The sequence below is a fragment of the Camelina sativa genome, chromosome 15 (assembly GCF_030686135.1).
Source record: "Camelina sativa cultivar CO46 ecotype springtype chromosome 15, ASM3068613v1".
Taxonomy (NCBI): Eukaryota; Viridiplantae; Streptophyta; class Magnoliopsida; order Brassicales; family Brassicaceae; genus Camelina; species Camelina sativa.
The window spans coordinates 16,174,202-16,200,183 of NC_141894.1; the positions used below are offsets into that span (position 1 = coordinate 16,174,202).

General features: G+C 38.3%; 4 protein-coding genes and 1 pseudogene across 5 annotated transcripts; 3 read left to right on the forward strand and 2 right to left on the reverse strand.

Moving 5' to 3' along the window:
* Positions 1 to 2,096: 2,096 nt before the first annotated feature.
* On the reverse strand, positions 2,097 to 3,101 carry LOC147926717 (uncharacterized). Its single transcript, XM_087487179.1, has one exon. The coding sequence runs from the start codon at positions 3,099 to 3,101 to the stop codon at positions 2,097 to 2,099; it is 1,005 nt and encodes a 334-aa protein (XP_087343305.1).
* Positions 3,102 to 10,636: 7,535 nt separating this feature from the next.
* On the forward strand, positions 10,637 to 13,997 carry LOC104747007 (proline-rich receptor-like protein kinase PERK1). Its single transcript, XM_010468568.3, has 8 exons — positions 10,637 to 11,560; positions 11,729 to 12,274; positions 12,363 to 12,449; positions 12,542 to 12,612; positions 12,697 to 12,773; positions 12,885 to 13,032; positions 13,126 to 13,287; positions 13,474 to 13,997. Exons 1-8 carry the CDS (start codon positions 11,035 to 11,037, stop codon positions 13,786 to 13,788), a joined length of 1,932 nt encoding a protein of 643 aa, XP_010466870.1. The 5' UTR covers positions 10,637 to 11,034; the 3' UTR covers positions 13,789 to 13,997.
* Positions 13,998 to 13,999: 2 nt separating this feature from the next.
* On the forward strand, positions 14,000 to 17,152 carry LOC104747009 (uncharacterized). Of its 2 annotated transcripts, none has more exons than XM_087488088.1 (11): positions 14,000 to 14,499; positions 14,576 to 14,770; positions 14,837 to 14,921; positions 15,007 to 15,082; positions 15,167 to 15,323; positions 15,407 to 15,509; positions 15,583 to 15,692; positions 15,787 to 15,876; positions 15,966 to 16,046; positions 16,131 to 16,856; positions 16,947 to 17,152. In XM_087488088.1, exons 4-11 carry the CDS (start codon positions 15,069 to 15,071, stop codon positions 17,037 to 17,039), a joined length of 1,374 nt encoding a protein of 457 aa, XP_087344214.1. In that variant the 5' UTR covers positions 14,000 to 14,499; positions 14,576 to 14,770; positions 14,837 to 14,921; positions 15,007 to 15,068; the 3' UTR covers positions 17,040 to 17,152. The 2 variants fall into 2 exon arrangements, with proteins under 2 accessions (XP_087344214.1, XP_010466873.1); XM_010468571.3 differs by having other exon boundaries at positions 14,151 to 14,499; positions 15,147 to 15,323.
* LOC104747008 (uncharacterized) lies at positions 17,098 to 19,274 on the reverse strand. Its single transcript, XM_010468570.3, has 3 exons — positions 18,919 to 19,274; positions 17,784 to 17,893; positions 17,098 to 17,628 (listed from the first exon to the last, which is right to left on the reverse strand). Exons 1-3 carry the CDS (start codon positions 19,069 to 19,071, stop codon positions 17,214 to 17,216), a joined length of 678 nt encoding a protein of 225 aa, XP_010466872.1. The 5' UTR covers positions 19,072 to 19,274; the 3' UTR covers positions 17,098 to 17,213.
* Positions 19,275 to 19,573: 299 nt separating this feature from the next.
* Positions 19,574 to 20,682, forward strand: LOC104748539 (putative F-box protein At3g24580; annotated as a pseudogene).
* Positions 20,683 to 25,982: the final 5,300 nt, after the last annotated feature.

A 25,982-nucleotide genomic window follows, 5' to 3' on the forward strand; every position in this document is an offset into this window, starting at 1 on the left:
TGATAACAAGTACAAGAAACAAGCCACAACTAATCAACTAGAACCCTAATCTTGCTTTTAAGTCGGTTGCTCTGGTTTTGCTAAGCCTCTTGTACTTGCTCTTTATTTTCGTGTCCTTCTCTTCTCCCTTTGAGAGATCGTTAATTATTTATAAGGTTTTTGAACCCTAACTAGATTTTAACCCGCGGTACACCGCGTGAATATAATTTTTATTATTATTTATATTTTATATTGTATTTGTTATTTAAATATTAGATATTTTGCAAATAGAGCAATAACTAAATTTCCTGCCGTTCGTGCGGTTAAATGTTTATATTATTTTTTTTAACCCATAATATACTTCATGACCATTTTTTGTTATAGTTAGTTTGTTTTGTTTAGTGTTTGAGATTCTATTTTAATTTTTAATTATTATAACAAAAAATAAGGGATTTAAATACATAATAAGTCATTTTTACGCTATGATTAAGTTATATTTTTTTTAATGATTTAATTATTTTACACAATCTTAGTTAAATCAACTTAATTTTATATGTCAAATATTCTAATATTAATAGTTTTGACAAATAATAAAATGAGGATTTAAGCCGTGTTAGCAAAAATTTAATGATATTTTATTAATTCCAAAATGTCCTCTTTATAACTCATCTATTATATAACCATATTAAATAGTATTTAATTTTTTAAAATTTTACATATTCGTAATATTTTAAAATTTTATAAGTTTATATATATTAATTATAAAATTTAAATAAATGTGAATCAAAGTTTTTCTTACGTTAAGAATCAAAGCCCATAGGTTTTGGAAAATAAAATAGGAATCAAATTGTTGTTTTCTTTGTTTGCAAATGATTCAGAGATCGAATATCTTCAATACACAATAGAAAGTGTGGTTAAATATCTTCATAGTTTCTGTTTCCAAATTGATTTTGTTGTATTTTTTAGTTGAAATGGTATGTAATATATTTAGGAAACAAAATCTGGAGTAATGTTATTTTTGGAAATTTTAAGGGTTTAATTTTGTAAATAAGTACAATAAAAGAGTAAAACCCAAAATGTACTTCAAAAATGTATATATAGATTCTTTGTAGGAACCGCCTTCTTCCTTTCCTTTTTCCTTTGATAACTTCCTAATTTATTTATGGTAAGTTTCCAATTGCTTGTCGGTTGTTTGTCCACCAAGGTAAAGGTTTGGGCTTGTTGTATATGTCGATAGGTCTTTCTGCAGGTTGTTTATGATCTTTAGGACGTTGTCTAGAACCTTCCATCAAACGAACCAGTCCTCTTAACAACCGGTTAAATATCATCAATAACCTTTTAGCTCTTTTAGACAACCAACCACATGGTTTACATGGTTTAGCAACTGTCATACGTTGGTTAGTCGATGAATTATTTTTACCGAACAGGTAATAATAATAATAATAATAATAATTAGAACTAGTTAGTGACCCACGCTGTATCGCATGGAGAAATATTTACGTAAATTTGGATTTGTTTGTTACAAAATAATAATAAAATTTTTATTTATCCTATACATTTTATAAAATTATATATTTAATTTACTTGTTTCATACTCCAATTTTGACCCATAATCGATACTACTATTTTGGTTTGAGTGAAATATCAAATTCGTTAATTATAAATTCGGTAAAGTCTAAAAAAAAACTAAACAAAATTTGTATTGACCCGTGATCTGGTATTACAAATTGATGAATTATGATTAAAACATACTTTTAGAGGTAGTGATTTTGTTTCCTTTTTCCAAGAGCTATATAAAATTCAAGAGAAAAAATGTATCTAATAAATATAAAATTTTGCAGTGATCAATCTTTTTGTATTCACAAATGGTTAGATTATGTATATGAAAATTAAAATTAGATTATGTATATGCATATTGTCAACATTATACACTTAGTATTGTTTATATAGTGAATATTGTGTATAAAAACATAAGTTTTAGCCAATTAAAATAGTTTTTTTTCAATTAAATAATTTAATGTTAAATTATATTCAAAGAAAAATAAACGTTTTACAATGCAGAGCAAAGCCTTTTTCTCAAAACATTTCTAAAAAATTAGAAAGATTATGCTATGGTCTTAATAGGATCTTGTCGCAAACCACATCTGTATCGTGGTATCCTCTTTGTTCCCGATCGTACTCAACCTGTTCCGAACGTTTTTGTCTATGAGCTTGACCAGCTTCTCTGCCGGCGATGGTTGGTTGCCATGACGTCTATCATTCCTTTCTCTCCAAAGGAGATACAGAGTATTCTGAAATGTGTATCCGATGATGAAGCGTGACTTCTTATCAAGCTCATTTCCACCAATCAGTGTTGCGATGTCTCGCCATTCTGCAGTGTACTTGTGCAAGAGCAGACCTCTAGTGAGCTTCTCCCATACCGTCTGTGCAAAGGAACATTGGAAAAACAGGTGGTCGATTGTTTCCATGGGGTTGTTGCAGAAAGTGCAGCTTGTATTGACATTTTGGTTCCAGTTTTGCATCCTGTCTCCAGTTGAAAGCCTGTTCTTCATCGCCAACCAAGTTATAAAAGCATACTTCAGAGTGCAGAACGGGAACCAAACTGCTTTGTAGTTAGCCATTGTTGGTCGAGCAACCCGAATGAGAGACCAAGTTTCTTTGGTCATGAAAGTCTTGCGATACACACTGTTTCTGCCTTTCCAAAGGGTGACGTCCCGTTCTGCAGTTCTTCTCAACTTGTGGTACTGTATCTCCTCCTCCACTTGATTGAGTACAGGATGTTTGTGTCGTCGGTGTCGCGGCATGACCATGACCTCGGCCATAGTGCTTGCTGTAGATACACCTAGTGTTATTGTCCCTCTATCTCCAAGTTGGTCATGTAAACATCCCATAGAGCTCCAGTTGTCAAACCAAAAAGAAGTTGATTCACCATTCTTAACTTCCACCTTATGAAACTGTGCCGCTAAGTTCCTATATTTTAAGATCTTGTTCCATATCCAAGAGCCAGTGGGGGAGATCAATTTCTCTGCCCACAACGAGCCACTCCGGATAAGACATCGCTTGACCCAATCCACCCACAAAGAATCTTTAGCAGACAGAATTCTCCATATCAGTTTCAACATACTTACTTTATTTGCTTCTTCTATGGAGTGCAGGCCTTCTTTCTTAGGTAAACAGACCTCAGTCTAGGCTACTTTTGCTTTTTTGGTGTTTAGAGTAGGACCAGACCACAAAAAAGCAGAGAATAATTTGTCTATTTCCTTTATACAAGCTTTTGGAAGTCTAAAAAGAGAGATCCAAAAGTTTGTTAAACTAAAAATCACCGAACTTAGCAGCTGTAACCTGCCTGCAAAAGAGAGCGACCTAGCTGTCCAGGAACTTATTTGTGAACTTATCCTTTCCAAGAGAGGGAGATAATCAGCTTCAGACATGCGTTTAGAGAGTAGAGGTAGACCAAGGTATCAAACCGGTAACACACCCGACGCGAAGGGGAACTGTTGCAGAATCTCCGTTTCTTTATCCGGAGCTATTCTTGCCATAAACAAGGTTGACTTCTCAAGACTAATCTGCAGTCTTGAGTGATAGGCAAAATCATCGAAAACCTCCAGAACACCCTCGACTGAACTCTTATTTCCAGCAGTAAAAACCATTAAATCATCCGCAAAACTGAGATGAGTGAGATGAAGCAATTGGCATTTCGGGTGGTACTCAAACTGCTTATTCAAGGCCGCTTTGTCAATCTGGCGAGACAACACATTCATGCAGATGACAAAAAAATAAGGACTCAGCGAGCAACTTTGTCTCAAGCCTCTCTTGCTTTGAAAATAACCCGCAAGTTCTCCATTTACTTGAATAGAAAATGATGCAGAGGTGATACACGTTTGAATCCAGTTGACGAATTGATCAGGAAAGTCAAGAGCTCTTAACGTATTCAGTAGGAAACCCCACTGCACTGAGTCAAAAGCTTTTGAAATATCGATTTTCATGGCACAACGAGGATAGATGGAGTCTTTATGGTAGTCTTTGACAAGCTCTGTGGCAAGAAGTACCTTCTCCATCAGCAATTTGTCCTTGATAAAGGCTGATTGATTAGGAGAGATGAATTTGGGAAGGATACCTTTGAGTCTTGTAGCAAGAATCTTGGAAATGACATTGTGCAAGACATTGCAACATGAAATTGGCCTATAATCTTTCATTGTCATTGCCTTTGTCTTCTTTGGTATAAGAGCTAAAATAGTATAGTTGACCCCCTTAGGTAGAAAGCCTGTCCGGAAGAAGGATTGCACTGCTAAAGAACTCCACAGTGAAGCCATCAGGGCCTAGAGATTTGTTTGTGCGCATCGCAAACAGAACCTTTTTAATTTCCTCCTTGGTAACCTCTATAGTGAGCATAGATTTGTCAGTAGGATCACATTTAAAACTCAGAAGGTCCGACAACTCCTCAATAGTCCATTCGACATAGTCAGCAGGGGAAAAAGTGAGAAAATCTCGAAAATGTCTTACCGCTTCCTCTTTGATGTGATCATGATCAGTGACGACCCTTCCATCTCCACATTGAATCTCCTTTATATTATTTCTCGATTCCCTAATCTTAGCAGACGCATAGAAAGCCTTATTATTTTGATCACCAACCTTCAGCCAATGCAACTTTGCTTTTTGTTGCAGGTACCGTTCTTCAATATCAGTCAATCTTCGCCACTTCGCATATGCATCAGCCTCGTCCTGTATAACCTGAGAGGAAGGAAAGGTCATAGTCCGCTCCTGCAGAGTGCAAAGAGTGTCATATGCCTCCTTTGTGCGGACAGTAATGTTTGCCACCAGTTTCTTGCCCATGCTCCGAAGATGTGGTTTAAGTCCTTTTAATGATTTTGAGAAACGATGCATCGCAGAGGTGGAATGGAAAAGAGCGGGTGACTCTTGCCATCGTCCAGCCAGTTGAGAGAGGAACTCTGGCTGTTTTGTGACTGCATTTATAAATTTAAATGGCCTCTTCACTTTCGACTTCACCGTAGAGAGATAAAAGCTGCAACGTAAGTGGTCTGAGCATCCCCCAGGCTCGAAAACAGAATATGACTGACCATACTGCTGAAACCATTCCTGATTAACCAACACTCGGTCTAGTTTCTTACAAATTACCCCCTCCTGACGTTTGTTACACCATGTAAATCGCTGACCCTAATAACTCATATCAACTAGTTCGCAAAAATTGACAAGGTCCTCAAAATCCCTCATGCCTGCTAGGATAAAAGGATTAACATCATATAGAGAGTGATCCTCATTATCCAAGATTTCATTGAAATCCCCACAGATAAGCCAAGCTCGGCCATGAAAGAGTGGAGATGAGTGATGATGTCGTAATTCACTCCAAAGCTACTTACGCTCTGCAACTAAGTTGGACGCGTAAACAAAAATGACAAAGAAATCCTCCTTCCCTTCAACACATACTGAGACCGTAATGAGTTGTGAGGTTTTAAACACTGGTGTAATGCGCACATTATTCTTCCAAACTATCCAGATTTTTCCCATTCGATGCTCTTCATAATTAGCCATAAAAGACCAATTAGCAAACACTGAGTCAATAACACGACTTGATCTACGTTCCTTAACCTTTTTTTCAATCAAACAATCAAAATCAAAATTACCACGAGTCATCCACTCTCGTACCACACGGTGCTTCTCCTTCTTGTTGAAGCCTATGACATTCCAGAAAAACCCGGACATCAGAGATCTTTGGAAGTTTTACGTGTTGACAGATTACTAGGAGGAGGCCTAGTACTCTGTGTGCTGGTTTACGAGATAAATTTATGGCTTTCCTTCAAAGCGCGTGGAAGAGAGGGCCAGAGCGTCACCCCCATGGGTATCTTGGCTGTCTCAGTTCCTCCCTGATCAGCCGTAGGCACGATAGCCGTAGGCACGATAGCCGTAGGATCCCCACCACCAGGCTGTTGAGTAAGATCGAGACTCTGTTCCAAATCGGGTATAACATCCTCTCCTTCCTCTTCCTTTTCACTAAGACATGAAAAGGAGTTTGAAAGCTTTGAAGCATCGACCTGACTTATATCTAACTGTTTACCTGGACTACGAATCCCCTTAGTAGGTGTACACCAATCCTGCTCCTTGTCCTCTACATTAACAACATGAGAGGAAGCCTGTGTAACGACGCCATTCTCTTCTCATGATATGACCGTGATAACTTCCGCTTGGTTCTGGATCTTACCTCCTGTAGTAGGTGTACACCAATCCCGCTCCTTGTCCTCTACATTAACAATCTCTCCATGCTTTCCTTTTTTCAAACAGTATGAGTTCGTGTGTCCCCATTTGGAGCAGTCAATGCACCGTGGGGGTAACCATGGGTAGAAAAACTCCACAACAGTATCGCCTCCCTTCCCGGATTTAAAAGACATATGTTTAGGAAAGTTCTTTGTTAAATCCACCTCCTCAAACGACTTACATGCCTCTGTATCAGGGTGCAACTTTTTTGGTACACCTAGTAGACTCGTAATAGCACTTAATACCTTCCAAGAAAAGTACTTTGCAGGTACATTTTTAACTATGACCCAAAGGGGAACATGAGTTAATTCTTCTTGTTTTGTATCAACAATTGGACTCCATTTAGTGAGAACCACTGGAACTCCACATAGATTCCACATACCACACCTTAGAACCCGCTCACGAGTACGCACATCCCTAATCCGAAAGCGCACTGTATAGGTATCCACCACAAACACCTCAATCTTAATAGTTTTATCCCCCAATGTCCAAATTTTGTTCACTAGGGCATGAATACCACCCACAAAATGAGCCTTTGCTAAAAATTTCCTGATAAGAAAATCTTTCCAGAGTAGTTGAGCTTCCTCAAAAACCCTGTCTGGTATCCTAACTGTTGGCATACCATCAACATCCTCTACCGCCAAATCTACCTTCTCCATCCCCGCTGGTTCCTTAACCATGGAGACCCACAAGCGCTTCTGTTTATGTTGCGCATCACGCGACATAGTACTCCCGACCCTCGTCTCCGTAACCGCATTCTCAGTAACCTTCCCTTTCGTCCCCTGGACTGTCATCTTCTCTATACTTACCCCACCCTCCTCGCTCTGCACATTCAAAACCCCCGACACAAAAACAGCTTCACTGACCGACAGAACCTCCCCCTCCTCGATCCCTACAGTCTTTTGTGAGCCATCAACCGAAAGAGAATCTCCAGCCACCGGCGGCAGCATACCTTGCGTAAAAAGCAAAAAACCCTAGATCGCATTTTTTTCACCCTCATAGCAAAACACACTATTTTCTTTTTTAAACACTAACTCACCCATTAAATAGTTTGTTATTTTTTCCTAAGATTTATGAAACAATAAATAGATTCTGTTAAATAATTTCAAAAATATTGTTTTCTTATTTTGTAAACCAATATAAACTTTTCTTTTGTTAGTTTTTAGATTAATTAAAATGCAATAGCATTTTCATAATATGCCACATCAAAGCTGGTTAAAATTCTAACAACATTGCTTAAATAAATATATGGAGATATTTTTAAATTAAAAAATGTTGTATCTTAGTTTTAAAATATATCTATCATTATTAAATAATTTAGATATGCAAATATTTAATCTTATTTTTTAAATAAAATTAAGTTTTATAGTTGTTCAGAATAGCTTGTTATTATTTCCTAAAATTACTAAAGCAATAAATAGAATCTGTTAAATAATTTCAAAAATATTATTTTATTATTTTGTAAACCAATATAAAAATTTCTTTTGTTAGTTATTAAATTAATTAAAATATAATGACATTTTTTTTGTAATATGCCACATGATAGTAGGATTAAATTTTAACAACATTGCTTAAATAAGTATATAAAGATATATGATTAATTGGTGTTAAATATATCTTGTCCTATAGTTTATATGAGAATATTGTTATTTTCTTAAGAAAATTTTAAATTTTCGTATACATTTATAGATCAGTTGATAAATTTTAACCTTCATGAATGAAAAACGATTTAGCATACAAATCACCTCATAGACGATTAATATCGCATCAAAAAACAGAACTGTGATGCATGATACGAAACACTCTCGAAAATTATGTCTACAAGACTACAACCATATGTGTTTGATAATGAAGCACCCTTTAAATGTATATATCGGGGTGATAAATCTTAATCTTAATGTTCGTGTTTTAGAACCTCATTAGTTGATTTACCCTTGGGCTTGGTCTAACATTGTGACTAGTACCTAGCATAGTGAGATAGCTTTTAGTATGGTATACTTTTTCCTCCAAAGTCGCCATTTTTATTTTACTTTTCTTTTATAGACAGGACATGGAGAAGAAGAAGAAAAAGTTTGCAAGTGATATGTGTATCAATAAAAAAGTTATGATCGTTTTGTGGGCTATTATATAAGGAAAGGGAATACTAAACAGGTGTTTTGGCAGCCATGGGTGAGGTGTCACACAAGTCTCTCTCTTCACTTAGAATTGCATAATATAAGTTGTTCAATTTCTATTTTGTCGTTAAGGTTTTCTCATCTTCTGATTCTATGGTAACATAGTGACAAATTTTCTTTCAACGTCTTTTTACCAAATTAAAACTAGTTTTTATTTGCTATCTCTATTTATTCTACTTTTTTTTATATGACTGAAGTTATCAAATTATATTATGTTAATGTTTAAGAACTAATATTTCGTTTCAGTTTCTCTTTATTTTTATTTTTTGTTATATCACAATGTGGTTAATTTTTACAAACGTTTTTATTTTGTATAATTTAAACGGAGGCATTTTATTTTTGTTCGTTTCTTATAACAATTGACCTTTGCACGGGCAATATATGATCATTTTAATTATTTCACTCATTCCTCTCGTGACAAAGACAAGATATCCCCCTCCACACAAAGGCACAACCCAAGACACACATGCCCAACCAATAGAATTAGACTCTTATCTCCCTTCTTACAAGGTTCACCGTCCACCTACACTAGAAACCAAATTATCATCGTTACTTACTGCTTTATATTTGTTTACTATGAATATCATAAGCAAAATATGAGACATAAAAACAAAAAATGCGAAGAAAACGATATAAAGTTATAATCATTTTTGGGACAATCGATTTAAGCTACCAGTTAATCTAGTTGGTACTAGACAACATAAGTAGATGATGAAGAGAAGAGCTATTGGATTTGGATATATTCTTACTTTGGGACTACTAGCCATGATCGATATCCATGACCACCTCAGCCCTCTCAAAAAATAAATTTCGGTAAAACTTTATATATTGAGAGTTTTTATATATTAATATGAGACTTTACCACCTTTTCGCGTACATCTCTTTTTATATATATATATATATATATATATATATATATAAATAAACTGTGGAAGTTCGATATCTTTAACATAATCTTTTTTGATGTTCATAATAATATCATGTTTAAAACGTAAATCGTCTTCTTCAAATAATATTTTGAGTATTTACTCTCAAAATCACTATAATAGTTTTTGAGTTACAACATATGCTTCAATTTGACTACTAAATGAATTAATAAAAAAAAACAGAAAAATGAATATAAATCAGTTCAATTTGAGTTATTTGAATATTTTATTGAAAATCAAATCTGTTCAATTATATGCGAACCAAAATATCTCTGGCATATGTATAACAAAATTGACTATACTAATTTAAACAAATCATCACCGCAATTACGCCGCGTTGAATTTGTAATTTATCCATAGATTTTGGCGTCTGTCGTCGGTTGTTTACATAAACTAACATTAAAAATCGAATGATAAGGATTAGGACCCAATACAATGATTAATATTTTCATAAACTTATACTAGTATTATTTTTATTACCTGAAGTGCAAAAACATTATTATCTGGACTGGCCATAATTGACGTGTTGTTAAGAACCTTAAATCAAGTTTTAATGGAGTACTTTGTGGCTTAGTAATGGTAATAAATTAGAGGAAACGTCAATGTAATAGGTGGCCTTGGCCCTTGAATTTGTGCTAGTGCACTCCAGCTGTTTCTTCCTTTGCTTTAGAGCAAGTAGAAGAATCCCAACTATTTTTCCCACACATTCAAACAAATTATTATTACGCATTCTCAATCGTTTATTTTTTTCTATAATAAGAAAATATGTAATGAAATTTGATACTATGAAAAGTCTAATTGCCTAATTTATGAGCTGACTAAATAAAAAAGCTTCTCTTAAATTGCTTAACTTATGTAGTGTACTAATAACTTTGACCATTATAGTATTTATAATTTGGTAACATAGTAAAGTATATTTTTTTTCTTTCTGCACATCATAAGTATGTTTGTGTGGTTCTATTTCATGCACTTATGTCAAGATCGTAAGAGAATCAATAGCCCCAAAAAAAATATATGGAAGAGGATCTAAACTTTATTGTTGTTTCTACTTCTTACTGGTCCAATAAAAACCGAATTATTCAGTGTTTTTTCATTAAATGTGTAGATTTTTTTCAGTCTACATCTCATTACGCAAAGGTAGATTGTCTCAAACGACATATCCACTTTCCCTTTTCAAAAGAAAAAATACTAAAAAGTAACTTTCGAATTTATTCAGTTCCTCAACTCTTCGATCTAGACACTTTAAAATATAATTACCTATTGGAAAGAAAAAAAAGTTTTTCTAATGACTGAATAATTTGGAAAGAAATATTTTCTCTTTGGTCAAAAATAATAAATTCTAATTTGTCGTACATTCAAATAATTAAAAAACATACCAAAACTATATATTTTTTTTTTTTGACAATCTACCAAAACTAAATTTTGACGCGGATATGTGTTTTATTTTTTGGTAATGAGAAGAAAGAAAGAAAGAAGAAGTAACGCGGATGAATCGTGTTTTTGGATGGAACACAAAAACATAACTCCATTGTCCAAAACTCTAAACTCTCTCTTCTAGTTTCGGTGGCACCAGATCACTACCTCTCTCTCTTGTCCTACCTTTTTCACATTCTCTTCTTCTTCTTTTTCTTCTTCTTTCTCGTGAAAGAAAGATTCTTTATTGATTTGATTAGATCGAAGCAAAAATGTCCTCAGCGCCGTCGCCCGGCACATCTCCACCGTCTCCTTCCACAAACTCAACAACCCCCACTCCTCCTCCAGCCCCTTCTCCACCTCCAACCACAACTCCTCCTTCTCCTCCTCCTTCTTCTCCTCCTCCTACGCCGCCATCTCCTTCTACTAACACAACCTCTCCTCCTCCTTCTCTTTCCCCTCCTCCTGGACCTTCAACTCCTCCTCTTCCTCAGCCTTCTCCCCCCGCTCCCGTCACTCCATCTCCTCCTTCTCCCACCACACCTGGATCAAGCCCTCCACCTCCACCAGGACCTACTCCTCGAACTCCATCTAACTACCCATCATCAGGCTCTAAACCCTCGCCGCCGTCTGATTCTTCCGATGGTTTATCAACAGGAGTTGTGGTCGGAATCGCCATTGGTGGAGTTGTTGCGCTTGTTGTACTGACTCTGATTTGTCTTTTCTGTAAGAAGAAACGAAGAAGACGATACGATGATGAAGCTGCTTACTACGCTCCTCCTCCTTCTGGTCCCAAAGGTAACAAAAAACGCAAAAGATCTCATTTTTACGAAATTAAAAATCGAATCTTTAATTATAATTATGTTCAATTCCGATACTAATTTCGCAAATCTGAGATTAGTTTTGTAGAAAAGATCCAAACTTTGCTACGAAATTTACAGAGATTTTGATGTTGGTTTTTATCAGCTGGAGGACCTTACGGTGGACAGCAACAGTATTGGCAACAACAGAACGCATCACGACCGTCAGATAACCACGTAGTGTCGTCATTGCCACCACCACCTAAGCTTCCTTCTCCACCACGACAACAACCTCCTCCTCCGCCTCCACCACCACCGGCATTCATGAGCAGCAGCGGCGGCTCTGACTATTCGGATCTCCCGGTGCTTCCTCCACCATCTCCAGGGCTAGTGTTAGGCTTTTCCAAAAGCACTTTCACTTATGAGGAGCTGTCAAGAGCTACTAATGGCTTCTCTGAGGCTAATTTGTTAGGACAAGGCGGGTTCGGGTATGTGCACAAAGGTGTATTGCCAAGTGGGAAAGAAGTTGCTGTGAAACAATTGAAAGCTGGGAGTGGTCAGGGAGAGAGAGAGTTTCAAGCTGAGGTTGAGATCATTAGCAGAGTTCACCACAGGCATTTGGTTTCTCTTATTGGTTATTGCATGGCTGGTGCTCAGAGATTACTTGTCTATGAGTTTGTTCCTAACAACAATCTTGAGTTTCACCTTCATGGTTAGACACAAAACTCAACTCTTTTCTTGTGCTTTTTAGTACATTGCTTTGTTGTTTTTCAGTTAGTGATGAATTGAATTTGTTGTAGAGAAAGGAAGGCCTACGATGGAATGGAGTACTAGATTGAAGATTGCTCTTGGATCTGCTAAAGGACTTTCATATCTTCATGAAGATTGTAAGTCTAGAAACTTAAAACTTGTGTATGTACAGATGTTTGATAAATACAGTCTTTGTTTGTTTATGATGTAAATGTATATATATATGCAGGCAATCCGAAAATCATTCACCGTGATATTAAGGCGGCAAATATACTTATGGATTTCAAGTTTGAAGCTAAGGTGTGACATCGTCTTTATTCGATATGTTTGTGAAGTGTTTTTTTTGTAATTTTTTGTCACTGAAGAAGCTCTTCTATCTTTCAGGTTGCTGACTTTGGTCTTGCTAAGATTGCTTCTGATACAAACACTCATGTGTCTACTCGCGTGATGGGAACCTTTGGGTAAATATCATCTTGAATCTACTAAATTTTGTACATTTATGTAGTTTGAACAATGTATGTGATCCTCATCATTGTACAAGTTATGAAACTTTTGGTTTTGGGATTATATAGGTATTTGGCTCCAGAATATGCTGCAAGCGGAAAGCTCACAGAGAAGTCTGACGTTTTCTCATTTGGAGTTGTCCTTTTGGAGCTTATCACTGGGAGGCGCCCTGTTGATGCAAAAAATGTCTATGTAGATGACAGCTTAGTTGACTGGGTACACTACCACTACATATAATCTAAACTTCTGACTTCTTACAATTTAACTGTTGACTGAAGCAAAAGCTATGTGTGATTGATGGTCGAACAGGCACGACCGTTGCTTAACCGAGCATCTGAGGAAGGAGATTTTGAGGGTTTGGCTGATCCAAAGATGGATAAAGAGTATGATAGAGAGGAGATGGCTCGCATGGTTGCTTGTGCTGCAGCTTGTGTACGCCATTCAGGTCGCCGTAGACCTCGCATGAGCCAGGTAACTTAAAACGTTTGGTTTGGTATCCATTATATTTATATATAGCCTAGCCATACTACCTAGACAACACCGGTTGAATAAAAGCTGACTAGTTCATATTAGTTTCTTTTGTTGTCACTTTTGCTAAATATAGTCATTCAAAACATGTTAAACAATGCTAATGGAGTGAGTGATTTTGCTGAGCAGATAGTACGGGCCTTAGAAGGAAATGTATCACTGTCTGATCTGAACGAAGGGATGAGACCAGGTCACAGCAACGTCTACAGTTCATATGGAGGAAGCACTGACTATGACACGAACCAATACAACGATGACATGAAGAAGTTTAGGAAAATGGCACTTGGAACTCAAGACTACGGCACAACGGGAGAGTACAGTAATCCAACAAGTGACTACGGACTGTACCCATCTGGCTCGAGCAGTGAAGGTCAAACCACAAGAGAAATGGAGATGGGGAAGATTAAAAGACCTGGTCAAGGTTATAGTAAACCTTCTCTTTAAACAATTGCAGGGTTTTTCTTTTTTTTTTGGATTCATTTTTTTTCTTCTTATTAACTGTAAAGATTTAAGGAAATTGCCTTACTCTCTCTCTCTAATTGATCTACACTACGATATTTGATACATTTTTTTTCTTTCTTTGGTTTCTTTAGATGTTTGTGAGATCTTTGATTCTGGATTTTATATTATTCTTTCATTCTTTTTTTTCGATATTGAGATTTGCTTTCTTATTCTTCTAATTACATATATACAACCATTTCAATTTCAATCATGTAGTGCTAAAAAAAATGATGATTTACTCATATTTTTTTCTAACTAAATCACAAAACAAAAAATTTAATAGGGCCAAAAAAAAAGACCTTAGTGTTTATTAGCAAATTAAAAAAGCCAAATTTTGAAAGTGAATAGAACTAAACTCGGAGTGAACACAACTCGGTGAGTTCGCTCGTTCGTACATGGCGCGAGGTTTAGCTCTATGCTCCAATGGAAGAAAGTCTTCGACTTTACTCTCGAACTCTATCGCTAGGGTTTCATTATCCTTTCTTCCTAAAACCCTTTTCACTTATTCATATCCGTTTCAATCCCGCCACCCAAAATTCTCACGACTGTTCTGTAACCACGCCTGTGTTCCCGAGACGGTGGATGGAACGAGGTATAAGGAGCTTTTCAATAGAAGAATGGAAATGGCTGGACTTAAACCTCACCACCGAATTGGTAAATTGTTAATCTTTTTTTCAATAGTTCCTTCAATTCAATTGGTTAATGTTTTGACAATTTTGTGTGGTTTCAGCTTTGGGAGTTTCAGGTGGTCCTGATAGTATGGCGCTTTGTGTTCTAGCTGCTAAATGGAAAACTGAAGGATTAGGTTGTGTTAGTAAAACAGATGGTTTCATTGATGGACTTGTTGCTGTAGTTGTGGATCATGGATTAAGACAAGAGAGCAAAGATGAAGCTGAACTTGTCTGTTCCAGAGTTTCTGAAATGGGTAAGTTTGAAGATTAGGTTTAACCTTTTTGAGTTGGTTTTAGTAACTTGGGGGAAATTTTTATAGGAATCAGATGTGAGATTGCAAGTTGTGATTGGGTTGATGGTAGACCAAAGCTTGGTCACTTGCAAGAAGCAGCTCGTGAAATGAGGTTTTACAATGTTTGTTTTATTTCCATTGATTTGAATCATCATATATGAAGAAACTTGGTGTTTATTTGATTTCCTTCTTTGTAGGTATCAAATGATTTCGAATGTTTGCTTTCGACTACAGATTGAGGTCTTGCTTATAGCTCATCATGCAGATGACCAGGTAAATGGCTCTTTGAGAATTTATATTGAGATGTTCATGAAATGTTGGCTGAAGTTGGATGCAGGCTGAGTTATTCATTCTCAGGTTATCTCGTAGTAGTGGTGTACTTGGGCTTGCAGGGACTGCGTTTGCTTCTGAGATTTTCTCCCAAAATCTGCAGTTAGATGCAAAACATATGAAGAACCGATCTATTCTTTTAGTGCGTCCGCTGCTGGATTTGTGGAAGGAAGACATGTACAAGGTTCTCGTGAAACTAGAAACTCAAAGTCGTTTATAGCACTATGGTTGTTGTCTTGTCACTAATTCTATAATGTTTACTAGCAGATATGTCAATGGGATAGACAAGATTGGGTTGAGGATCCTACTAACCGTAGTCAGTTGTTTGTTCGGAATAGGATTCGAACATCAATTGGAAATCTACAATCAGGCAAGTCGGACTTGTTCTCTAAAGCTTGATGGTGATGTGTGTGACTAACATAAGTTCTTGTTTTTCTTTTCAGGTAACTTCAAATCAGAGCTGCAAGCAGTCATCTCTGAATGCAGGAGAACCCGTTCATTTGTCGATAAAGTTTGTACAGAGTTAATAAATCAGACTGTAACAGTGACAGATGTAAGACCATTGCAGTTTAAGCTCATATGTATAAACGGTGTCTCACTTGGTAAAAGTGCAAAAGTCATATCTGTTTTGATGTTGGAATTGGCAGAAAGGGTATGCTATTCTTGATCTAGAGAGACTAAATCCTTCTGGAGTTAAAGACATTTGCCTCTCAAAGTATCTCGCTGCGGTCCTGCAGGTGGTTACATCTTCAGTTTTTATTCTTTGGTAAATTTATCGTATCCTTTTGGGTATTTTCTTGACTCTTCTTTGCTCTTGAAACTCCAGTTTATCTCTCAACGGCAAAGACCAATCAGAGGAAACACTTCAAAGTTGCTTTTGAACTACCTCCGCTCAAGTCCATGCAGGGTAAGCATTTTTCATGTTGTTCTGCTCCTCTAGATTTTATTCCGTACTATTTTAAGTGACATTTGCTTCATTTGGGGTACTCAGACATCTCTAACAGCTGCTGGTTGCTACCTTAGTCCGGCTCCAGGGTCGAAGGGTACCAAAATTATAGTTTCCTGTTCTTCTGACTGTCCTTTACCGTCAAAGACAGAACTCTTGAACATTTGCTTCAATGAAACTCAGAAAAATCCTACATCTGATGACCTTGGACAAATTATATCAGAAGCAAAATCTATTTCAGATCATGCGGCCCCAAGCAGATTGTTTGAAGTCCAATTTTTGGATGTTGCATCTGGATCCGTATTGAGTAAAGCCAGAGAGCTCAGTCTTCTAAGCGAATCAACCTATACAACCATCGGTCTACTGCAGAGGGATGAAACCAGTAGGTTCATAACTAAAACAGAAGAGAAATCAGTGGCTGAACCAGACCATGGAACCAACATTGCATCTTCCTCTGATATAGTACATCTTAGGCCAGAGCAAAATCTCTACTTCATGAACCGGTTTCTCATCAGATGGAACTTGAGTGACCACCAATGTGATGAAGCGTTCTGCGGAAATTGTCCAGTGAGAACAGCTACATCAGTGGAGGTTCGGCTCATGGTTGAATCCGACTGGCTATATTTAGCAGAGCTTTCAAGATGCTTGAACACAAATCACTCTACGTCATCCTCACAAAAAGCTCTCAGGTCCTTAAAGTTTATTCCAGCCGCTGCAAGGAGAAGCCTACCTGTCTTGCTCAATCACTGTGGATTACTCCTTGGCGTTCCTGTATGAGAAATTTCCATCTTTAAACCATTTTTTTGGTCAGATTTAACAATTCCAAAACCATAGATTGATTATTTCCTGTGTGCTTTTCAGGCTATTGGTTTCAGTTATTGTTCATGCCTTGAAGCATCTGCAGTGTTAATTCCAAGAGTACCACTCGGAGGCGGTCATAGCTCATTTCTTTAGCCATATCCTGTTGCATTCATTCAATTCTAACAGACATTTATTCACTTGTACCAAATTCTTGTGAAACGAAATAATATTTGATCAAGAATCTGTATCCTAGGCAACTTTCGATATTGAAAATCGCCAATTACACTCGTTTTTGTTTTCATTCAGAGTTTATGACAAAGAAAATGATCATACTCCGCCGTGGCCACCTCGTTCTTTCAGTGGTTGAAATGAAGTAGTAAACCATTGTTTCCAAGCTGCATCCTTCTGTTGCTCGACCCATGAGAGGAAAGCACTGTCTACTAGGCAAAATATATTGACGTAAAGCAACTGGTATTGCACGGGAACATATCTGAAGTTTGCAATCTGAAGAAGCGGCCATGCTCCGCCTTCAAGAGCTAGAGCCGGAAGAAAATCCCTCTTGAGTCCTTCTTTCACCTCAGCTGTGTTCTTGCCTGTGGCGTATCCCATGTATGTGAAGAACACCAGTAGATCTATAGGCCCAAAGATAAGACCATCCATTGCAACTTTAGCAGCTACAAAACGTGTTGACTTTGGCACATATCGAAGCTTCAGTTTTATGAATTTATCCAGGCCTTCGTACCTGTGCAACCGAATATAGAACTATATCAGGTTTATCAATCTATCTACAAACCACTCTTTCTCAGTATCTGATTCGGTGTCGTTTTATTAGGTGAGGCGCAGCATAGGATATACAAAAGCTACAACTAAATGATCTGAGGTCAGAAGAAAACAAACCAGAAGTGGCCAACAGGTCCGACGAAACCAAACCCAAACATGCTCGTGATAGCTACTCGCTTCCAGTTGACCTTGAATTTTGCATCTGCGTCACCATCTTTATTTGTTTCCTGTTAATATTGAACACTGTTTTAGTGCTGGATCAGAGGTAGGTCAATAGAGTCCCGAGATATAGCCAAAACTAAGCAATATATATTGGCAAAACTTAAATAGATATCATCTTTTAAAATGGGAAAACAGATTTCTACATACCACGCACCGTCTAAAGGAAAACGAATGTCAACGTATAAGCCAGAAAACATCTCAAAGTACCAAATGACTCTGAGCTTAGTTAGTGGTTTCTTGAATTCTAAAGGTTCTTTCGCAGCATAAGATGTCACAACTATAAAACATCTCATGATTCCATAGAAGGTAAGCAATAGGCTAAAGTTGCTAATCAAGAAATAAATACAATACAGCATGAACATCTCTACCAATGGACCAAAATAGTGAGTGATAATACAATGTTAACATACAACTACCACAGTGAAAAAATCACACTGGCTCCACGATTATCTTTTAAGTATACCTATCACCATCAACCCCTCTTTTGAGCTGTTTCATGCTTTGAAAAAAGAAAACTGAAGCTGTAGTGCCCACAACGTTCTGGCCTAAGCACTAAAACGTCTGTGATTGTTGGAAAGAGCCATTAGGTTGACAGTACACAATCATGGGATCTCAGAAAACAAGTGAATGCATGTTTCTAATCGTCATACAACAAATGAATCCAAGTGCTATTGCTTACTTATATGAATGACCTAATCCTTGAAAGATGTAAGAGCAAGAAGGCTCTAGAAATAGCATCAAGGTCTAAGGACGAGCTGCTTCAACCAATACATTTGATTCAAACACTAACCGATTCAGTGAAATGTCCCAAATACACTGATTGCACAGGAATCAAATCAATCTATACGAAAAATCATGAAACCCAGAGATATCGAGATGTAGATTCACGAACCTAAACTAATTTCAGCAAAATCAACACCAAAAGAAACATGAAACAGTATCAAGAATCGGAGAGAATCCCCAATTTAAAGAAAACTTCAAACGAAGGTCAAAAGAGAGAGGGAGAGGGAGATCGGGAGAAATGACTAACGGTGAGACGAAGAAGACGAGTTTTGGCAGTGGAGTGAGTGATGTATTGAGCGGTGACATCGCCGAATCCCCAAAGAAATCCAGAACTGATGACCTGAGTTTTCACTGGATGAACCGTCAAGCATCGCTGGTACCATCTCCAAAGCTTCAACATAATGTACCAGTCGTCTTAACCGTCGCCGTCGCCGCGATAAAGAGAGAGAACCAGCCGTGGAAAGGAGAAGGGCGAATTTGATTGGTTAAGAGGAAAGAGGTTGACACAGCGCTTAACCTCTTCTTCCTAAACGTCTTCTTCTTCTCTTTAATCCTTTCTTCATTTATTTTTTTATTTTATTTTTCCCCGAGTCAAACAAATACACTCAAAAAAAATATGTTAATATCATTATAGGCTTTTTATTGGGCTTCGGCCCATCAACATTTAAACCTTATTTGTTATGTTGTTTTGTGTCGGCAACCTATCAAAAATAGGGTTAAAAGGGAAAAACCTCACACGCAATTTCAAACTAAACACAAAACATAAATAAACAAAAGTTTAAATTTTAATATTTTTTTCTTACAAAATTGGAGAATCACATAAGCAAAAGGAATTTTGAGTATAAACCTAACTTCTATACGACTATACTACGTTACGTTGATCCTGGTTGAGACTTGAAACAATGACAAAGATGATGTCAAATCTTTCAAGGGATTTAGCGGAGGAGGTGCTCTCTAGGGTACCGGTTACATCTCTGAGAAGAGTCCGATCAACTTGCAAAAAGTGGAACACAATATCCAAAAATCACTTCTTTAAAAAGAAACACCTTGGTCGACAAGCAAAACTAGCAACAAAGGAAAGAGAGTTTATGGTCGTCATGATTATGGATTTAAGGGTTTATTTGATGAGCGTCAATCTTCACAACGACGTTGAATCATGTATTAACCGTCAAGGTAAACTTATTGGTCTAGACGATTCAGATGAAGTGGATGTAGCTCAAGTCATTCACTGTGACGGTTTATTGCTATGCATCACTAAGGACTACAATAAGCTCATGGTTTGGAACCCGTATTTGGGGCAAACCCGATGGATTAAGGTTTGGAACCCGTATTGGGAGCAAACCCCGCCGTGGAACAAGTACGTACATACCTTCAACGGATTTGACTTGTATTCGTATGCTCTCGGATACGACAAGAGCATCAAATCCTTCAAAATCTTGATATTTATTGATTATTATGCTTATCCAACTTATACTTTTGTTGAGTACAAAATCTACGACTTCAACTCTGATTCATGGAGGGTTCTCGACGTTACTCCAGACTGGACTATACATTATTATGACCATGGCATCTCTCTCAAGGGAAATACGTATTGGTTTGCAAGACAGAAGAAGCTTTTAGGAGATGTTGCTTTCTTAATCTCTTTTGATTTCACAAGCGAGAGATTTGGACCGCGTTTGCCTGTACCGTTCGAGTTCGAGTGGTATTGGGAAGCTATTGTGAGTCTATGTAGTGTCAGAGAGGAGCAGCTTGCGGTTTTATTTCAGCGCTGGGACACAAAAATGTTGGAGATATGGATAACTACTAAAATTGAGCCTGATGCCGTGTCTTGGAACAGCAAAGTCTTCTTAGCAGTGAATATGAGACCACTCATGAACTTTGGCTTTCAGTTTTTGCTTACACATGTAAGTTTTTTCATTGACGAGGAGAAGCGGATCTCGGTGAATCTGCGGACAAAAATTGTTACCCTCTCGTGTGCTCTTATGTTCCAAGTTCAGTGCAACTTGATTAGTCCATTTTTACAAATACATATAGAGTCTATTTCTTGCGTATTTGCTTGTTTATTTTCTCTGTTGTCATGTTCTTCGATCGAGATTATCAATCAAATTGAAACCATGCAATGAAGAAAGAATAATATTTGAAACAAAACCATGCATATGAAAGAAAAAAAGAACTAGTAAAGTTAAATTCTAGAAACAATCAAGGCCTAACTCACTCCCAAAAGCTAGAGGAATGCCTCACACGAGGACTACATTTGAAGCATGAAGCTCTGATACCATTTTATCAATGGACCTAACTCACTCCCAAAATCTAGTTCAAGGGAGAAAGATTGCCTCACACTATATATATTGCCCAAGGAATTTATGTTTTCTCGATGTGGGACTCTAACAGAAGTAAAATTTTCAAGGCATAACTTGTATATACGGTTCGCATTAAAAAACAAAAAAAATGAGAAGAGAGACTAATGGGATATCATATAATCATATCCCATCTGATAAGGAAATCAAATCATGTAATTGCCTTTACTATTTCATAGGTGATTGATATATCATATCTCTTTGTATTTAAGTAGGAAGATACGCTCTCTTGTATAAAGTCTCTGTAAAAGGTTCTTCGTAATATACAGAAAACACTTCTCTTCATCCTCGTGTTCTCACTCTGATCTTACATGGTATCAGAGCCTGAAAATTTTTCCTAAAAAAAAAAAAAAAAAAAAGACAAAACAAAGAAACAAACAAACGAAGATGACAACCGAAGGTACAAACTCGAATGGTGCTGCAACAACGACTCTGACAACGGAGGTGAGAAGAACAATCTCACCTTATGATTTGACCTCTGCCGACAATCCGGGTACAATGATCTCTCATCCATTGTTGAAGGGAACAAATTATGACGAATGGGCGTGCGGGATGAAAACGGCGCTTAGCTCACGAAAAAAATTTGGATTTATCGATGGGTCTATTTCACGCCCAGCTGAAGGATCTCCAGATTTGGAGGACTGGTGGACGATTCAAGCTTTGCTTATTTCATGGATCAAGATGTCGATTGACTCTTCTATTCGTTCCAACATCTCACATCGTGATGTTGCGAAGGATTTGTGGGATCAGCTGAAGAAACGTTTCTCGGTGACAAGTGGACCTCGCATTCAACAACTCAAGGCAGAATTGGCTTGTTGTAAGCAGAGAACTCTTGCGGTTGAGGCCTATTATGGAAAACTCAACCGAATCTGGGATAGCATGGCGAGTTGCAGGCCCCTACGTGTTTGTAAGTGTGGCAAATGCGTTTGTGACTTGGGCACCTTGCAAGAACATGATCGTGAGGAGGATAAAGTGCACGAGTTCTTGTTTGGTCTTGAAGAAAATTTTCGAACCGTTCGGTCCAATCTGGTCTCTCGTGTCCCACTTCCGTCCTTGGAAGAAGTGTACAACATTGTATGTCAAGAGGAAGATTTGGGAAGACATGTGACGAAAGTTTCTGAGGAGAATCAGGAGATCAGTGCCTTTGCTGCTCAAGTCAAGCCACAGTTTCGAAGAGAAGAGAAAGAAAAATTGATGTTCTGTAAACACTGCAATCGTTCAGGCCATGCTTCGGAGAGTTGTTATGCCGTGATCGGGTATCCAGATTGGTGGGGAGACCAACCGAGGTCCCGTTCAGCAACAGGTCGTGGTCGTGGTGGGCAAGGTTTTACGTCTTCCAATGGACGTGTTTGTGGTGCTGTTTCCTTTGCCAACGCCGTTCGTGTAACAGCTCCAGCAAACGGTGAACAAGCAAACTATGTGATTACTGACAAGGATCGTGATGGGGTCAGTGGTTTGACTGATACACAGTGGCACACCCTCATGACTCTTCTGAATGGTAGCACGAATGCCAGCAGCAGTGGCACAAACCTATCCACCGAAAAACTATCGGGTAAGTCTCACTCTACTTGGATACTCGACACTGGTGCATCTCACCATCTTACAGGAAAATATCATCTTCTCACTGATGTGAGAGACATGGTACAACCAGTATTAGTTATTTTGGCAGATGGTAGAGAACGAATAGCTACTAAGGAGGGGACAGTCCTGTTGGGACCGGATTTGTTGTTGAAATCTGTGTTTTATGTTGAGGAATTTCAGTCAGATTTGATTTCTGTTGGTCAGCTAATGGATGAGCTTGGTTGCATAGTACAGTTAGCTGACAAGTTCCTTGTTATTCAGGACCGCGCTTCGAGGATGATGATTGGTGCGGGTAGGCGAGAGTTAGGATCCTTCCACTTATGCACGATGGTGTTGGCTGCTACTGCAAATGTTCGCGAAGAGAAATCCTATGATTTGTGGCATAAGAGGATGGGGCATCCTTCTCCTAGAGTTGTTTGTTCACTTAAACAAGTTGATGTTTCTGTTGTTTCTGAAATTTCCAATAAGGCGTGTGATATTTGTCTCCGCGCTAAGCAAACCAGATCTTCGTTTCCAATAAGCAATAATAAAACTTCTGCTGTTTTTGAGCTAATTCATATTGATCTGTGGGGGCCGTATAAGACACCATCATCTTCTGGTGCTCGTTATTTTCTCACAGTTGTAGATGATTACTCACGAAGTGTTTGGCTTTATCTTCAGAATGATAAAACAGAAACTGCAACAAACCTCAAAAATTTCATCACCTTAGTTGCTCGTCAGTTTCAAGCACAAGTAAAATGTGTTCGGAGTGATAATGGGACCGAATTCACTTCCATGGGAGCCTATTTTCGTTCTCAAGGGATTGTTCATGAAACATCATGTGTCGGCACTCCTCAACAGAATGGGAGAGTTGAGAGGAAGCATCGCCATATCTTGAATGTTGCTAGAGCATTACGTTTTCAAGCTAATCTACCAATTGATTTTTGGGGCGAATGTGTATTAACAGCAGCATATTTGATCAACAGAACTCCAGGCTCTGTGATGACTCCGTATGAGAGACTTCATAAGACTGCACCGGATTATTCACATTTGAAGGTATTTGGCAGTTTATGTTATGCCCACAATCAGGCTCATAAAGGCGATAAATTTGCAGCTCGAACTCGTAGGTGCATCTTTGTCGGTTATCCCTATGGGAAGAAGGCTTGGCGATTATATGATCTTGATCAACATGAGTTCTTCGTGTCACGCGATGTCAGATTCTGTGAAAATGAATTCCCGTTTCAACAAGTTGTAGTTCCAATCTCGGGAAGTGATTTACAAGAAGAAGGAGCTGTCTTATGGGCCTCACTTATTTCTGATCCTTTATGCGATTTAAATGGTCAGCGCAACATTCCAAGCCCAACAACTTCTGCTGGCCCAATAACCTCCTCCTTGAATGAATCGTCGGGGTCGTCTTCAACAGAGACATCCCCTGTTGTTCCGACATCTCCACCACCGGCTCCGTCCCCTTCTTCCGACACTCATGCTTCACCCGCTTTGGGTGATTCTTCCTCCGAGTCTAACTCTCCTACGGGATCCTCATCTCCCGAGCCGATCTCCTCGCCATCGTCCTCTGCGATCTCTCCGCCTGATTCTCCACGCTCTGCCACTGCAGAGTTATCTGAAGCTGAGTCTGTTCCTCCTGTTGAACCAGCCAATCCGGTCCGGCAGAGTACACGACCACGCACACGCTCGGTCCGATTACACGGGTATGTCACCAATACAGTACACACACGCTTGTTAGATCCATCTAAATCAAGATCTTTGTATCCCATTGGAAATTACATTGGCTGTACTCGTTTCTCTGCCACACATCGGGCCTACTTAGCAGCTATTACAGCTGTCGTTGAACCAAAGTCTTTTAAGCAAGCAATGGAAATCAAAGTTTGGAAAAATGCAATGGGGTCTGAAGTTGATGCATTAGAGGCAAACGGGACATGGACCATCGAGGATTTGCCTCCTGGAAAACACGCAATTGGCTCTAAATGGGTTTATAAAGTTAAACACAAAGCGGATGGTACTGTTGAGCGTTACAAAGCGCGACTTGTCGCTCTTAGAAATAAACAGGTAGAAGGCGTTGATTATGGAGACACCTTTGCTCCTGTTGCAAAGATGGAAACTGTTCGTTTGTTTCTTGCCACTGCTGTGGGTAACAACTGGCCTGTACATCAAATGGATGTTCAAAATGCATTTTTACACGGTGATCTTGATGAGGAGGTATACATGAAACCTCCACCAGGTTTTCATGTCTCTGACCCTAACAAAGTATGTCGATTGCGCAAATCCCTGTACGGTCTCAAGCAAGCTCCTCGCTGCTGGTTCGGTAAGTTGACAACTGCTCTCCGTGACTATGTGTTTGTCCAATCTCTCTCCGACTACTCGTTGTTCACGTTTGCTAAAGGAGGTATTCAACTTAACCTTCTTATCTATGTTGATGATATGATTGTGACCAGCAATTCCGTTGGTGCTTTGGAGATTTTTAAAGACTATCTTGCTTCTTGTTTCAAGATGAAAGATCTTGGTCCTGTGAAATATTTTTTGGGGATTGAGGTTGCTAGAAGTTCTACAGGTTTCTACTTGAGTCAACGTAAGTATGCCTTAGAAATTGTATCTGATGCTGGTCTCCTTGGGTCCAAACCAGAAGCTTTTCCACTAGAGCAGAACCACAAGCTTGCTCTTTCCAAGTCGACATTATTGTCTCAACCAGCTCGGTATCGCCGGTTAGTTGGTCGACTCATCTACTTGTCTGCAACCCGACCTGATTTGGCTTTTTACGTTCATGTTTTAGCACAATTTATGCAAAAGCCTAGAGAGGATCATTGGCAGGCAGCATTAAGGGCTGTTCGATATTTAAAGGGGACTGCAGGACAAGGGATTTTGTTGCGAGCTACGACAGACTTTCAGATTCAGGGTTGGTGCGACTCCGACTACGCGACATGTCCTACGACTCGTCGTTCAGTTACTGGTTATTTTGTTCAACTTGGCACATCTCCGATATCTTGGAAAACAAGAAAGCAGAAAACAGTGAGCATGTCCTCAACTGAGGCCGAATATCGAGCTATGGCGTTTCTTACAAAGGAGTTGCTATGGCTCAAACGTGTTCTCTACGATCTTGGTGTTCGACATGCTCAACCTATGCGTGTTTTGTGTGATAGTAAATCCGCCATCTACATCGCAACAAACCCAGTGTTTCATGAACGTACAAAACACATTGAAGTCGACTGTCATTTTGTTCGTGAAAAGATACAGTCCGGGATCATTGCTACAACTCATGTGGAGATCACTTCTCAACTGGCTGACATCTTCACCAAGCCACTGGGCAGTCAATCTTTTGCAAGCTTTCGAGACAAACTGGGCATTCAAGATCTACATGCTCCAGTTTGAGGGGGGGTAA